This window comes from Myotis lucifugus, unplaced genomic scaffold (assembly GCF_000147115.1).
Source record: "Myotis lucifugus unplaced genomic scaffold, Myoluc2.0 scaffold_28, whole genome shotgun sequence".
Lineage (NCBI taxonomy): Eukaryota > Metazoa > Chordata > Mammalia > Chiroptera > Vespertilionidae > Myotis > Myotis lucifugus.
Window position 1 is genome coordinate 4,265,780 of NW_005871076.1, and position 17,153 is coordinate 4,282,932.

General features: G+C 38.6%; 1 protein-coding gene across 1 annotated transcript in view; it reads left to right on the top strand.

Annotated features, from left to right (window-relative positions):
- Positions 1 to 403: 403 nt before the first annotated feature.
- DIAPH1 (diaphanous related formin 1) overlaps positions 404 to 17,153 on the top strand; it is a 63,455-nt gene continuing 46,705 nt past the window's right edge. Inside the window, exons 1-7 of the mRNA XM_006086437.2 lie at positions 404 to 436; positions 10,384 to 10,410; positions 11,812 to 11,961; positions 14,301 to 14,402; positions 14,751 to 14,881; positions 15,079 to 15,165; positions 16,412 to 16,475. Of these exons, the coding sequence (XP_006086499.2) occupies positions 419 to 436; positions 10,384 to 10,410; positions 11,812 to 11,961; positions 14,301 to 14,402; positions 14,751 to 14,881; positions 15,079 to 15,165; positions 16,412 to 16,475 (579 nt within the window). The 5' untranslated portion in view covers positions 404 to 418. The remainder of the gene's footprint in view (positions 437 to 10,383; positions 10,411 to 11,811; positions 11,962 to 14,300; positions 14,403 to 14,750; positions 14,882 to 15,078; positions 15,166 to 16,411; positions 16,476 to 17,153) is intronic.

The window sequence follows — 17,153 nt, forward strand, 5'->3', positions numbered from 1 at the left end:
TAATGAATGAACTACTAGAGTCTGACTTATTCCTTTAGCACATTTTCCTTTGTGATCATGGAGAATATGAGTGTGCTATCCCCATTCCTGGGGACTCAGCAGTTTTCTTTCCCTTAAACACCCTTAACTTTATAATGTTAAATCAGTTTTATATGACTTAATATTTTAAAAAGCTTAATATAAATTAGCTTTATATTTCCTGTCTTTTTGTGCTTCCCTCTTAGACTTCCTTTCCTCCGACATACTCATTTTCTTTTATTTTTTTTAAGTGGCTGCTTCAGTTCTACACAACTCCTGTTTAGGATGTTGACACCAATAAGTAGTGATGTCAGAATCTATTTTGTTTCTCTGTGAACGGTAGATGAAATATTGACTCATTCTATGTCATTCTTGGGCCATTCCTTGCAAATGGAAGGGAATGTCTCTACATTTGAAGGTATCCATTACTTCCTTCTCTGTAGTTCTAATTGACTCCTTTACTAGTATAAGGTGTGGGAATTGAAGGGAGACTAGCAAGTTTCATCCTCATGTATTATTTGCCTTTTATAAAGCACTTTGCAAAACAAAATGCTTTATATCCATTTTATTATTTATTCTCTAGTTCTAGTTACACTAGTCCTATGAGACAGCATAGTCCTAAAGATAGGAAGACTAAAACTGTGATAGATAAAAAGAAAAGCTTACCCTGCCTTTACTGTACTTTAGTAGAAATGTGGCATGCTTTGTGGCAAAGCTGGAATAGGAATCATTGGAAATTGTATTCAAGTCCATGTTATGACCTTCTGTTGCCTCACTACCCTAAGGGACTGAATGTCAGTCCTGTGATAGAATAAATAAATGAATCAGAACCAGACCCTGCTCTCTGTTCTATATGATTCTGAACACCTTACCTGGTGTTTCTTGGGTAGGTAGATTAGGAGTTGAAGGAAAATTGTCATTGGCTGCAGTGACACTTTCCATTTTAACCATACAGAACCTGTATCTTTACTGAGGATTTATTGCTTTTCAAAGGAGGTGGAAGACTCTCTATGTGATGTGTGTCCCCTGATTGGCTATTTTCCCCAAGGACAGCTAACAAATATGTCATGTGGGCTGAAAGACCAATCAGGATCCCCTGCTCTCATTCATAGGGAAGGACATTACTCTTGAAGGTTTGGTCTGATAGTTTCCTGAGCTGTCTGTGACAATCATACTGTACTGTCATAAACCTTGACTTGACACTTTTCCTCAGTTTGCTCAATTTGAATGAAGTAATGAGTGAATGAATATATACTATGCTTAGAATGATGCTCCTAAACCTACAGTGATGCTAATTTTAAAAATACTTATTAAATGTTGGGCATATCAAATGAACAAGACAGGGTTTTTGCCCCTGAACAACTTACAATATGGTCCACAGAAACAGTTATAATAAATGGTCTGAAGAAGGATCTGATATAAAATACTTAGAGCCTGGCTTGAGTAAGTGCTTTAGTTCTTTTTGCCAAATGATTGACTATGGTTAAGTGTATACTTTATAGATGAGGAATAGCTTTTTTCCTGCCTTATTTTTGGAATGCAGTGTCAACTAGTTAAGTCATCAGGTGTGTATTTTACAAGTCTTTCTGTAGTAATAACAGTACAATTGCCTTTACAGAGTGAGATCTCACCATTCCATTTTATGATCTCAAGAGGTGTGTCTGGTTTTTTTTTGTTTTGTTTTAAATACTAGTATATCTTTATTGATTTCAGAGAGGAAGGGAGAGGGAAAGAGATATAGAAACATCAATGATGAGAGAGAATCATTGATTGGCTACCTCCTGCAGGCCCCTAAGGCTGACTCTCTATCCACTGAACCAGCTTTTTAAAAGTTGAAGTATTAATAGATACACCATCATCACCACTGCAATAAATCCAGTTATGGAAAGGAAGTTTTATAGTTCATTTGCATTTAATATAATAATTGATCAGAATGTGTTAAAACTCATTAAGTCATTTACTTTAATTAGTTTGGCCTCATACGGCATACCTTAGGATCTTTTGACTTTTTAATTTTTATTTTCTTAAAGAAACCAAACTGTAAAGTATCTAGGAGGTTTCTTATTTCCTGAAGATTGGTAAGCAAAAGATTTATCTTGCCACATATTACATTAGGATGTGGTGACTGAATCAGAGCCTTGAATTACTCTGGAAGTCAAGTTAAGGATACAGCTTTTTATTTTTATGTTGATTGATGGTCTTATTGCAGAGCATACCCAGCCAAGTATATTTATTTTTGATGCTGTTACTTTTGATGCAATCTACCTTTGAGTAATTTGATAAAATATGATTTGGTAATACTAAGAATCCTTTGGAGAAGATGAAGCTCATTTTATTAAACTCAGTTTTGTTAAGCTCCTTTCTTGTACCAGCTAATGATCTTTAGAAATTTATTTACCCATTAATTCTGTTGAATAAAAAATTCCTGTGGAATAAATGTTGTCCTACCCCTTCTACCAATATGTTTGCATATAAATGAAAGATTATTATAAAAATTGAGTAAATAAGCAAAAAAAATCTAGACTTTATGTAAATGACTTAGAGGCCTGACGCACGAAGATTCGTGCAAGAATGGGCCTTCTTTCCCCTGGCTGCCGGCACCGCCTTCGCTCCAGCCAGAGCTACCTTTCCACCTTCACTCAGGCCCGGAGCTGCCTTCCCGCCTCCCCACACTGACCAGAGGCCCAGAGCGGCTGGGGCGGTGCAGAAAGCCTGCGTCGTTGGCCCCTGCGTATGCAAATTACCTCGCCATCTTTGTTGGGTTAATTTGCACACTCACTTCTGATTGGCTGGTGGGCATCGTGAAGGTACGGTCAATTTGCATCTTTCTCTTTTATTAGTGTAGACAATATTGACACTATTAGATGGAGGTGCCCAGTTGAAGATAAACTGAATACTGTCTTGGAGTCATAGTACGACTTTAGATTTTCTGAGTGTTTAAAAGGGTCCCTTCTGAGGATACCAGTGGGCCATATGGTTTGGACAATCCAAGAATCTGGATCAGGTTCAGAAGGTATTGTCAGTTTAAAAAGCCAGAAGAAAAGTGATTGATGGGGGTGACAGTTTTGAGGGTCTGGCTCAGTCTCATGGTTCCATTTTAATTGTGTTCCTTGGCACAGAGTAGTCATCTGGAATCTTTGTCCTAGGGATTTCCTTTACTTCTTTCATGTGTTAGATCTCCTATTTCCTGTATTTCACGTCTTCTACTTTCTTGGGTTGATCCCTCATTTTGGTGGATTATATACTACAATAGCTTCCTGAAAGTTTAACTGTCTGAAAATGTCTATTCTGAACTTACATTTGACTGATAGTTTGGTCGGGTATATAGAATTCTAGGTTGGAAATTATTTTTCTTCAGATTTTAAAGGCCTTGTTCCATTGCCATCTAGCTTTTGGTTTATTATAAAAAAAAATTCAAAGCTTGCCTGATTCCTTTGTATATGATCACTTTTCCTCTCTGTCGAATCTTGTAAATTTTCTTTGTATTCCAAGTGTTTTGAAATGTCACCATGATATGCTTGTGTGCTTTTGTCCTTTGTGTTAGACACTCATCCTTCAGTGCTGGGAACTATTCTTGAATTATTTCTTGATAATTTGCTGTTTTTTCCTACTAATTTGGATATTGTACCTCCCAAACTCATCTAATTTTCTTATCTTCTCTCTCATTTTTCCATCTTTTTGCTCTACTTTTTAAGGAGATTCCTCAATTCTTTCTTCCTATCCTCTATTGAGCTTCCTCTTGAGTTTCTGTTCTCATATTTTCATCTTCTAAGGCAGTGGTTCTCAACCTTCCTAATGCCGCAACCCTTTAATACAGTTCCTCATGTTGTGGTGACCCCCAACCATAAAATTATTTTCGTTGCTACTTCATAACTGTAATTTTGCTACTGTTATGAATCGTAATGTAAATATCTGATATGCAGGATGTATTTTCATTGTTACAAATTGAACATAATTAAAGCATAGTGATTAATCACAAAATCAATATGTAATTATATATGTGTTTTCCGATGGTCTTAGGCGACCCCTGTGAAAGAGTCGTTCGACTCCCAAAGGGTTGCGACCCACAGGTTGAGAACCTCTGTTAAGGGTTCTTTTTCCTTTGAATGTTTCTTTTTAAAATGGTATTGTGTTGTCTCTTGTGGATATTAATGCTTTTTAAAATTTTTTCTTCTCTTTGCATAGTATTTATATAAGTTGTTTTTTTTCTCTTTTCCCACATATATTGATAGTTTTCCTCAAATGTCTGATAATCCTGAGTTTTGTCTGCTAATATTTAAAAATGAGGGACTAAAGAACTGATTGAAAGGTCTGGATGGCTAGGGCTGTTGTCTGTGTACTTTACTGTAAGACAACCTGGGCCAATAGGAATATAAAGTGAGTCACATATGTAATTATATATTTTCTAGTAGCCACAGAAAAAGGCAAAAAGAAAAAGTAAAAAGAAACATGTGAGATTAATTTTAATATCATTTGTTTAATTCAGTATATGTAAAATATTACTTCAATATGTAGGAAATATATAAATTACTGAGATTTTTTGTTTTGTTATTCCTCACCCTAGGATTTTTCCCTTGATTTTTAGAGAGAGTGGGAGGGAGGGAGGGGAGAAGAGAGGGAGAGAGGGAGGGAATGATGGAGGGAGGGAGGGAGAGAGAGAAACATTAATGTGAGACACATCAATTGGTTGCCTCCTGCATGCGCCCAGACCAGGACCAGGGATCGAACCTCCAACCCAGGTACCTGCTCTTGATCAGGAATCAAACCCGCAACCCTTCCGTGCATGATACCTGACTCTCTAACTACTTAGCAACACCAGCCAGGGCTATTGAGATATTTTACATTCTGTGTTTTATATTAAGTTATTGAATTCCAGTGTTTATTTTACATTTATAGCACATCTCAATTTGGATGCTCAATTTTCATAAAAAATACTTGATGGGCCTGACCAGTGTGGCTCAGTGGTTGAGCGTTTACCTATGAACCTGGAGGTCACGGTTTGATTCCTGGTTAGGGCACATGCCTTGGTTGCAGGCTTGATACTCAGAAGGAGTAGTGCAGGAGGCAGCCTATTAGTGATTCTCTCTCATCATTGATATTTCTATCTCTCCCTTGCCTTTCCTCTCTGAAATCAATTAAAAAAAATACTTGATGTGTATTTAGATTTCATAAAATTTACAAGTGAAAAGTAGATTCACATACCAAGGGTGTTCTGAATATACTTAAATTTAACATTAACTTATTAGTTTTTAAATTTAAATTTTGTTAAAATTAAATAAAATTAAAAATTCCTTCCTCAGTCACAGTAGCCACATTAGAAGTGCTCAGTAGTTACATGTGGCTAGTGGCTACCATTTTGGGCCACAGAGCTTTTCAATTCCCCAGAGAAGACTCTTCCAACCCTCTGCCTTAACAGTAAGGGCTGGCTGCTGGGGGTTTGAGAAACTAGAAGGGGGAAAGTGCTGGGTGTCTTAGTATATAATATGCATAGATTAACTTATTATTATTATTTTTTAATATAGGATCCCTAGCCACAACTATGCCTGACATCCCCCAATCTAGAGACCCTCTGTTTTAACCTCTTCTAAGAATAAACTTCCAGACTTCTGCTGAAGTAAGAGAGGACAGTCTCCCAATATCTACAGATCTGCTTCTTAAACAGCTCTCAACCAATCTTATTTTTAACCTACTGTCCCCCCTCCACCCCATATTTCTGTAGTTATCTGGTGCCACTAATTCACGAGCCTTTTGTGGTTTCTTAAGTATACTTTGGATTGGTTATTGGCTTTTCCTACTTCTGGTTAGGACTCATGTTTTTTTGTTTTGTTTTTAATTCTCACCTGAGGATATACTTATTGATTTTTAGAGAGAGAGGAAAGGGAAAGAGAGAAAAACATCAGTGTAAGAGAGAAACATCGATCAGTTGCCTCCCATATGCACCGCAACTGGGGATTGAACCCACAACCTAGGTATGTGCCCTGACCAAGAATCGAACCTGCAACCTTTTGGTGTATGGGGGGATGCTTCAACTAATCGAGCCACTCAGCCAGGGCAGGACTCGGCTTTCTTAGGTGTATTGGGTTTACCATTAGTCCTTCCATTTATTCCCCTGCTTCAAAATTTGGTTGCATTTGGTCTTTTCTTATTCTTCCCAACCTTGTAGCCTCCTTTCTTCCATCATTGTTTTCTTTCTAAAAAGTTCTTTTCTATAGATTTAGAAGAGTTTCAAGAAGGGTAAAAATTAAATGTTTTGATTCAGTGTACCATCTTTTACCTGGAAGTTTCTTTTTATTGTTATTATTAAGTTTTACTTATACCTCCTTTTTCCCCAATAGACCCCGCGCCCAACCATTCCCACCCCGGGCAAGCCCCCTCCGCCCAGTGTCTATGTCCATTGGTTATGCTAATATGTACGTGGAAGTTTCTATTAATCTGTTTTCATGAGCAGATTTTGATATTAAAAATTTTTTATTAAGTATTTATACATCCTTTAGTATCTGTATTTGCAGTTTAAAGTTTTAGTGGAAAACTCAATAGGAGGGACAGGAAGATGAAGTATTTAGTGCAGACAGGCTAGGAGAGTTAAGGGGTTGGTTTGGGGACAGAAGAGAATTGACAGTCAACAGGGTCAGTGGTGAGAGTGGAAGCATTTAGAGGGTTGAAATGATGAGAGTCCTTATTAAAAAGTTTTTAAAAAAAGATTTTTAAAATTGATCTTGAGAGAGAGTGGAAAGGACAGAGAGAAACATCAATGTCAGAGCGAAACATTGATCTGGCTACCTTTTGCATGCCCCCCACTGGGGATCAAGCCCGAAACCCAGACCTGTATCCTGACCAGGAATTGAACCAGCAACCCTTCAATGCCCAACCAACTGAGCACACCGCCCAGGGCAGTTCTTTTTACTTTTCATAATCTAGGAACTTCTTGTTTGCTATCTCAGAGAATCCACAAAACAACTAATGATACAACTTTTTAAAAACTTACTGTTTGCAACCAGTATACATAGGATCTCTAAGGAAAATATACAGTATTATATAAATAAACCAGACACCCTCAATATACCATAGCAGAAAGTTCCATTTCGATAATCGAATTGGGCTTGCTGTTCAGGTGTTATATGGGGTTCTGAAACAGAATTTTGTCTAGCCTGTGATTCTTTTTGCTGGTAGTTGCTGCCCTCTCTTGGACTAGTTGAGGAAATGCAGCTTTTATCCTGCATGGATCATTTTTTGCTCTCCTTACTCAAACTGAGAACTAAAACATGGATACTTTTTTTTAAAGAATTAAATCTGTTTTTAATGATACACCAAGGGAAACTATTATCTTTCTTCTTAAGAAAATATGTTTACTTTTGTATCTAAAGGCAAGAGTTAGTGGGCATTAAATGGGACAAGGCAGAAGAATTTGGGGAATACAGCTATTTGGGCTTTGGAATCTGGAGACTGGAGCTCCTACCCAGCTTGCCCCTAATCATGTGATCTCGATGATTTACTCCACCTGTCTGAGCTTCAGTTTCTTCACTGATACAGTGAAGAGGAGGAATATAATTTGAGGGCTTCTCCAGGGATTGTTATTTTAGGCAAGCAGCCCCAGGTTATGTTATTTGTTCATAGAAGATGTAATGACTAAGTCTCAGGCTCTGCCCTGAAGGAACTGAGTTGGAAAAAGATAGAGGAGGCAGACAATCAAAGACAGTTGTAATCCTCTACTAATGCTGTGTGACAAACAAGTACCTATTACTATGGAAACACAAAGAACAGTACCTGTCCAGTTAGAGGAGGTGTCATCCTGTAGGGCATCTTGGAGTTAGCCTTGAAGACATAGTAGGCTGAGGGAAGCAGCAGCCTGGGGAAAGTCGGTGGTGAGACAGCATGATCTGCTTGGAACCTGTGGCTGGTTCAAGATGCCCAGAAGAGTTTGAGGTGGAGGGTTTGTTGAGATGAGTCGAGGGAAAGAAGCCAGAAATGTTATATGCCTTGCTAAGGAATTTGGATTTTGATGTGAGTGAGGGCAGTGGGGAGCTATTGAAGGGTTTTAAGTGGAGAATAACATGGACCATTTGGCATTTTAGAAAGATTACTCTTGAATATATAATATGGAGAATGGAGTTGGTGTGGTGCAGATGGGACTGAAAGCAGGGAGATCAGTTAGGAGACTGTTGCAATAAATCAAGCAGGAGATAATAATGGCGTGAACTTGGGTAGTAGTAGTGAGGATGGATGGAAGAGAAACAAGAGTCTGTAAACAGAAGGAACAGGTTGCTGGTTTCCCTGAATCTGAACAATCCAGCTGGCACTGATTTATTACATCCAGGTTCTGTTACCTATGTTACTTACATCCATCCAAGAATTGTTTAGGTTTTGCTTGGTTCTGAGGGAACATTTTGTGTTTGGAGGACAAGATGCTGGAAGCAATTGGTCTCAGAGCAAATAAGTTTGACCTTGGCAATGGCAACTTAAACTATACACACTCAACTCATCCTTTTTGTGGCTTGTGTCACTTCTCTGTGCCAGGCCACTTAGGGTGGTGATCAAAGGAATTGCTAGTCTACTTGGGTGTTGCTGTCTCTCCATCATCCTTCTGTCTTCACTCCCCAGTATGCAGCACACATCAACTAACTAAATTCTGTTGATGCTGAGCAAAGTTCTTATAGTTTCAAATGATTAGCACTCAGTCAGTGGAAGCTTGACTTCCTCAACCATGGAGGGCAAAATTAAGATTCACAGTTTAACTGGATTTAACTGAGAACTGACATGGGGACCATGAACATAATGATACAGATTTTTCTTGTCCATAAAAAAGTTAGTAAAATAGCTTTGTGGCAGGGTCAGAGGTTTGAGGAGGGTCAAAAGGTATTCACTATACTCTTCTAAGGACATTAGCAAAAGAACATGGCTTAAAAATTAATTATTAGGGTGAAGGAGAATTCCTGCTTTCCCACACCTGCTCATTCAGACTTTTTTAAGTAAAGTATAGCATGTATACAGAAGAGAACATAAAACACATAGAATAATTATAAACCAAACACCTATATAACCAGCATCCATGTAAAGAAGTAGAATATTGTAAGCCCTCAAGAAGCCCCCTTGTTTATTTTTGCAGTCACAACTTTTCACCCACCTCAAGTAACCATTTTTTTGACATTTGTGGATATAATTTTATATCCTAAATAATACAATTTAGTTTTACATGTTTTTAAACTCAGTGTAAGTTAAATAATATATTCATCTTTGTGAGTAACCATAAGTTCATTCACTTTTTTTTTAATTGATTTTTTTAGAGAGAGGAGGGGGCAGAGAGAGAGAGAAGAAGGCGGCATCAATGTGAGAGAGCAACAATGATTGGTTGCCACTAACCAAACCTGCAACCTGGTATGTGCACTGACTAGGAATTGAACCTGCCACCTTTTGGTATATGGGACAGTGCTCCAACCAACTGAGTCACATTGGCCAAGGCCATTCGTTTTCTTTCTTTCTTTTTTTAATATATGTTTTATTGATTTTTTACAGAGAGGAAGGGAGAGGGATAGAGAGTTAGAAACATCGATGAGAGAGAAACATCGATCAGCTGCCTCCTGCACACCTCCTACCGGGGATGTGCCTGCACCCGAGGTACATGCCCTTGACCGGAATCGAACCCGGGACCTTTCAGTCCGCAGGCCAATGCTCTATCCACTGAGCCAAACTGGTTAGGGCTCATTTTCTTTATGTAATCAATTTCCACTGTACCAATATACCAGTTTATCCATTCTAGTCATTATGGCTATTTGGATGGTTCTCTGTTTTAGATAGTATACTGCTGCTGTGAACATTCTCATTAAATGCATCCTGCTATATATGTGCAAGTTTCTACAGAGTGGATATATAAAAATCAATTTGTTGAGGTTTAGAGTATTAAATTTACTAGATAATGCTCATACTATTTTCCAAAGTGGCCATAGCAATTTACATTACCAACAATGTGTGAGAGCTTCCGCTGCTCTGTGACCTGACAGACATGAAAAATTTTGCCAATCTTGGTGAGTGCAAAACGATATCTCATTGTAGTTTTAGTTTGCATTTCCTTATTTACCAATAAAATTGTGCACGTTTCATAGGTTTATTGTTCATTGGATTCAGAGTCCTTTCAGGTCGCCATCTTTCTTTTTTCTTCAATGAGCCATATGTTAGTGATCTTAAAATTCTTCTTGCCTCTTAAGAGAATGTGCTGAGGAATAGTTGGGCAGAAATCTTTTAGCTTGTGGGAAGTCACTTAGATCCTTTCAAGGAATTTTTTCTTCTTTTTTTCTCCCAACTCATCTGGTATTTGGAAGTTTCCTGGCATTTCATTGATATCTCTTCTCCCTCCTTTTTCCCATTTCCTAGACTCTGAAGCGACTCATGGCAGATGAGGTAAGGAAATACTGTTCAGCATGTGCATGTTCTAGCTCATTTTCTACATTGCGATATTTACCAGTTACTATAACTTTGGTTTTCTATAACTTGTAAGTGGTATAAGTTCTGCTCTCAGAGCATCCCAAAGCATTTTCCTAACTCTTTGCTCTATGTTTGGCTCATTGCATGCATTTCCCTGGCACACTCATTGGCTTCCAGGATTACCACTTTCTTTCTTTCAATATATTTTTTATTGATTTCAGAAAGTAAGGGAGAGGGAGAGATAAAAACATCAGTGACAAGAGAAATTTATCAATCAGCTGCCTCCTGCACGACCCCTGCTAGGGATGGAGCCCACAACCCAGGCATGTGCTCTGACCATGACCTCCTGGTTCATGGGTCTGATGCTCAACCACTGGCCCACACTGGCTGGGCTCACTTTCCTTAAACTTCAAGTGAACTTGCAGTCTGGATGCCGCTCATATCACCTGAAGCTCCATAATGCTTACAGATACTTGTTACTATTATTTTCAAACAGGTTGAGCTGACAAGCTGCAGCTTATCGGTGACTTTTTTATTTGAGCAATTCTACTGGAGGTTTGAGGAATGGTTCATGAGCATTTTGTTGGCAGAAAGATGGCATATATACCCCTGAATTACATAGCATTCTTTGCAAGGGGATTTTGAAGAATATGTATTGAACTTTTGCTGCCTACATAAAACAAGTGCTATGGCATGTACAGAAGAAAGAAAAAGGAATGGTTTCTGGTTTTAAGGCAGGGGTGGGGGACCTTTTTTCTGCTAAGGGCCATATGGATATTTATAACATTCTTGGACCATACAAAATTATCAACTTAAAAATTAGCCTGCTGTGTTTGGTCAGACATTTAATTAACTCACCCCTAATGCCTTGGTGCAGGGCCAGACCAAATTATTTCGAGGGCTTTATATGGCCCTCAGGCTGAACATTCCCCACTCCTGTTTTAAGGCTCATTTATTCTCTGTGACTTACATCTATTAAAATCTGTGGTCATGGTTACCTCTGGAAGGGAAAGATCCTCTGAGGGCTTTGCCAGATTTATTATTGGATAGCTAGAGGGAAACAAAGGGCATTTAATTGAGATAGCTCAGTACATGAAATGCTTTTAGTTCTGTGCTACTAGAAATGGCAAGGGAGCTCAAGAACAAAGTTTTCTCTTTTTAGAGAGGTTCCAAATCTTAATACTCCAGTCCTTTTATTTTTGTGTAAAGATGAGAGTACAGTATACTAAATTAGATATTAGATATGAAGAAGGCTGTTTTATTAATGCCAGAAGAATCTTGGACTAATCACAAACCAGAGGAATCATGTGTGTAGAAGAGGCTATTTAATGTGTATGTGAAAATGGATCGCTGCTAATACTTTTTTCTCTTTCTCAGCTGGAGAGATTTACCAGCATGAGAATTAAGAAGGAGAAGGAAAAGCCCAATTCTTCTCATAGAAATTCATCATACGGGGATGATCCCTCAGCACAGTCATTGCAAGATATTTCAGATGAGCAAGTTTTAATACTTTTTGAACAGATGCTGGTAAGTTTCCCATCCCAAAATGTTGTTTCTTTCTGATAATGCATTTGGGCATAGTGGGCCCTTTTTTGGTGCACATTCCCTCTAACTAGCCCTAATTACAAAGAATTCCAGGCTTAACAGGGAACTTCTTACTAGCAGTTCCATTAATGAAGGGACTAAATATATGATTTGAATCTGTGAGTTAGGCTTGGAAATGTCTGACCACTGACTACCTTGTTAATGTATTTCTGCCCAGCAACACTTTAGCCACAAAGACCTAGGGGGAGTGGGTCAGTTCCTGTGGTAGTGTAGAGACTTGGGTTAGCCAGAGTAGATGAAGTGTTGAAACATTCACAGCGAACTCTGTACGAAGAAGAGACTGAGGGATGGAAAGGCATCATTTGCCCAAGGTCTTCTATTCAATGGTGAATCTAGAAAGAGTATTCTGATGCTATATTCACTAAGAAGACCTTTAAAGGCTGTGACTGAAGTCAGTTAAGTAATGACGTATACATGGATGTGGCTTACTTTGCTGTTCTTAGTGAGGAACACTGAGTGGGGAGGACACTCGGTGAATGTCCATTAGTGATAAGTCTGGGAAAGTTTTGAGTACGTGCTTTTAAGATTTCATACGACTCGTATAATGCCTGGATATGATCTCAGATTCAAATAGAGACTAGTGCAGGCCTCACTTAATTAAAAGCATGAGCTTAAAATCCTTAAGATAGGACCTGGTTTATAGTAAATACTCAATCTGTACTACTATTATTTTTCACTGAAGCTTTTAGTTCATCTCTTAGTAATCCAAGTACATTAAGAGTCTGAGTGTGATCTATTGAGACAGTCTCCTTGCTGGATTACAAACTTAGATGTCTTTAGGGCCAGGGAGGTAGCATAAATAAGTTAATAGAAGATGATAAAAATGAGGACTGTGGTGAAATGAAGAAAGACTTCTGGCATTTTTGTTAGTTCCTATAGGTTTTGTAGCATTCCAGTTGGGAATACTGGTGCAGTAGTGGCAGATACTCTATTTTTAGAAGAAGCTAGAAATTTGTAATAAAAACCCCCACCACAATAATTCTTTAATAGCATCAAATATCATAGCTAACATCCAGAATTCCCCAATTAGGTCATTTAAAAAAATACTTTTTTAATTCAAATCACAATTCCATAGAAGTCCATTATACTTAATATCCCCTTAAGTTTCATTTAATCTATAGGTTTTTCTATAGAAACAGTTTGACTTTTAGAGTTTCTCATACAATCTGAAATTTGATACTAGAAATTCATATTTTTATTTGAAGTTTCCCAAATTTAAAATGTTGAGCTAGTCAAGCAAAACATACTTTATTTTTGGGTCTGATTCAATGTGAAGGCCAGCAGTTGGCAACTTCTATGTTCAATTTAGCTGTAAAATGAGGGGGAAAGCACCAGGAATTGAGTCAGAAAATGTCAAATTAATACTGCTGTTTGGGAGCAGTGACCCGCCCCCTTCACACACACACAAACACACCAAGAAAAAAACAGATTATATCTATTGTTCCCCTGTGTTTGCCTCATTTCAAATAATATTCTGGACTTTTTAGGGTTAAACTTGTGCTCACTGAGATGCTGGGCTCAGACACATAGGCTCATACATGTCATACATGTCATAGGCTCAAGTAGAGCCTTTCTCCCATAACACATTGCCGGTTATGTCTGTTGAGGGGCTTTTTCACAGTTTCCAGTGGACTGTGTGAAGTGGGGATAATGGGTGTTTAGGCCCTAGTGCTGTAGAATTGGCTGGTGTTGATTTTGCTGTTGTTTGAATGATGTCAGTCACTCAGTACTTCAGTCTAAGAGATTATTAAGGTCCATCCATAGTGCAAAAAACGTGTGCTTTTCATTCAATATAGTACAAATAAAATTTTCATTTAATATTGAGTCCATTTTTATTAGGAAAATGTTAAGTGTATCTATAATAATAAAAGCATAATATGCTAATTAGACCAGATGTCCTTCCGGATGACCTTCCGGACGAAGCCGGGGCTGTTGCCTCGGCAGGCGAGGGCTGAGGTAGAGGCGGCTTCTGCGGTGCCGGCGCCGCAGCGTAGGTGGGGACCGAGCCCCTTCCACGAATTTCGTGCATTGGCCTCTAGTATGTATAAAAATGTCTACAAGGATTTATACCAAAATATTAACCACATCTGTCCCTGAGGAATGTTCATCATCTGTAATGGCTGAAATCTCTAGGGATCAGGAAAATTTATTCAATAAGCATTTAATGTGTTCAACTCTTCACTAAGTATATAAAATATTAAACACTGAAAACTTGTAAGGAAGTTGAGGCAATTTTGTTTTTTCCCTTTTTCCTCTACTAGGTGGATATGAACCTGAATGAGGAGAAACAGCAACCTTTGAGAGAGAAGGACATTATTATCAAGAGGGAGATGGTGTCCCAATACTTGCACACCTCCAAGGCTGTGAGTTCTGGGGCAGGTACCCCATGACACACTTTGCCCTTATCTTGGTCGTTTGTTTTGCCAATTTCCTAAAACATTTTATGTCTGTATCAGTTCTGTTTCATTCTGTTATACAAGCCTACTTGTTTTGTACTTTCACTTAAGTTATCAATCTCACATACTTTTTGTCTGATTCAATTTTCATGAAGTGTATATGGGGAATGGGATGAGAAATTCTGAGTCTCACATAGTTTGGTGGTATGTATGATGGGTATCTGCCTTGATATTATTTAAACTGTATTGACTAATACTAGTCCAGTTTATGACTGGGTCCAGGGTTTACTAATCTCTCTCTATGCTCCTGTCTAGGGCATGAGCCAAAAGGAGAGCTCTCGGTCTCCCATGATGTACATTCAGGAGTTGAGGTCAGGCTTGCGGGATATGTCTCTGCTCAGCTGCCTGGAGTCCCTTCGTGTCTCCCTCAACAACAACCCTGTCAGGTGAGATTTTGAGGTGGTATCAGGAGTAAGAGCTCAGGGTTAGAGTTCACTGGTGGGGACTGATGATGAATAGAGTCAGGGAAGTATGAAAATGTTCTAGATAGGGAGTAAGGAGTTGCCAGGATAAACTTTGTTTCCGTACCGATGAATTTATTGATGTGATTTAATATTGCATTGTCTATGTCTGTTCCTTACAGCTGGGTGCAAACATTTGGTGCTGAGGGCCTGGCCTCCTTGCTGGACATCCTTAAACGACTCCATGATGAGAAAGAGGAGACTGCTGGGTAAGGACTTCAAGTTTTGACATCTTCTAGGTAGAGAGTGGTAGGGGACTTGGCTATTTGCTTTAAAGGAGAAAATAGCAGTTAAATGTAAAGTTATGGACTAGGGCAGTGGTCAGCAAACCGCGGCTCGCAAGTCACATGCGGCTCTTTGGCCCCTCGAGTGTGGCTCTTCCACAAAATACCACGTGTGGGTGCGCACGTACAATGCGATTGAAACTTCGTGGCCCATGTGTAGAAGTTGGTTTTCGGAGATAGACGAAACAAGTATACAAGACGAGTGTGGATGGGAGAGTTGGAAAGGGTTGACCTCAGCGAATGTACCTCAATCAGATTGAGGACGTTTTTAGCAAAGGCCAGCTTAGGAGTACCCTAATTAAGTTAATAACAATGTACCTACCTATATATTTTAAGTTTAAAAAATTTGGCTCTCAAAAGAAATTTCAATCGTACTGTTGATATTTGGCTCTGTTGACTAATGAGTTTGCTGACCACTGGACTAGGGGAATATGCTGTTAGCTGAGAATGGGGTTTATCATAGGGGTGACTAGAGGAAGAATGATGATTATAGATACAGGAAAAGGAGGAGAAACTTAAATTTCCTGGTGAATAACACAGGATATATACCACATAAGATTATGAGTCTCAGCCTAGGTTCTTATCTCATCTGGAAATCGGGTCTGATTTAGTCTAGAGCTCCCCTGTGATCTGATCTGGGTCATATCTAATCTGGAAGTCTTACAATGCACTTCATCAGTTCAGAACTAGCTTTATGACAGTCTTCAGGGTTAGAATAATCCTAGGGATACCTTAGAGTGTCTTAGCTTTCCTTGAAGCCAGCCTGATCCAAAGCAACTTCTTTACTTCCTGGAATCTTTCAAAAACAAGACACAGGGCCTATATCTCCTGAATACAAACTTTAAGTAGTAATAGATGGAATATTATCCTGATAGAATTTAGTACTTTGGAGCTTAGAGGCAATTAATGGGAAGATTTTAATGTAATACTAAATTTTGGATTTTGAGAGGATTAACCAAAGGTTAATCTTTAGCTACCTGTTTTTGCCAGTGTTTCACAGCAAAGTGCCATGGGCTAGAATTTACTCAGATACTAGTTGGGGATGATTATTAAGGTCCATCACAAGCACAAGTTTAACCCTAAACAAATCCCTTGTTTGTAAGACTGAAAAGTCAAATGGGAGAGGGGTATAGAATAAGGGGACTTCAGTGATTATGTTTTCTACACGCAGGAGCTATGATAGCCGTAACAAGCATGAGATCATTCGCTGCTTAAAAGCTTTTATGAACAACAAGGTGAGATTTCCCCCCATTGCAACCCCATCATGACCCCTATTCTTTCTCTTTTATTGGCAAACTCCAAAAAGGACTTAGGAATATGAAGTTCAAGATTTCTAGCTTTCCCTTTTGGTATTATGACTTTTGATTGCCACATATACATGCTTCTTTGGACCCTTTCCCCCCAGTTGTAATGTGTTTCAGAGAATAAGGTCATTTTTTTTCTTTTTATAGTTTTCTTTTGCTAATTCTTAAATTTCCTGACTTATAGTCATTGTTTTTTAAAGGTTTATGTTTGGGTTTGTTTTTCCAGACAGTCATACTGTTAAAATCTCCCTCCCTCTCTCTCCCTCCCTCCCTTCCTCCCTACTTAACTCCTTCCCCTTCCCCTTTCCCTTTCCCTTTCTCTTCCCTTCCCTTTCCTTCATTTCTTTTGTATTTAAAACCAGGGAGCCCATGGTTATTTGTTCCTGAGTACAAATCTATCTTCCTCACTGTTTAATTTTGTTATAATTAACTTATTCCATTGGGTTGGGGGGGCATTAAAAAGAAACATAAAAATCCAAGATTTTAACTCTTGGAAGACATAGAAGTCTGTTGTGAATCTACTAGAAAATTACTTTGCCATGCTAATTTCTGTTTGGCTCCATTGGGGAAAGTATTCTACCCCTATATTAGTTTGCTAGGGCTGCTGTA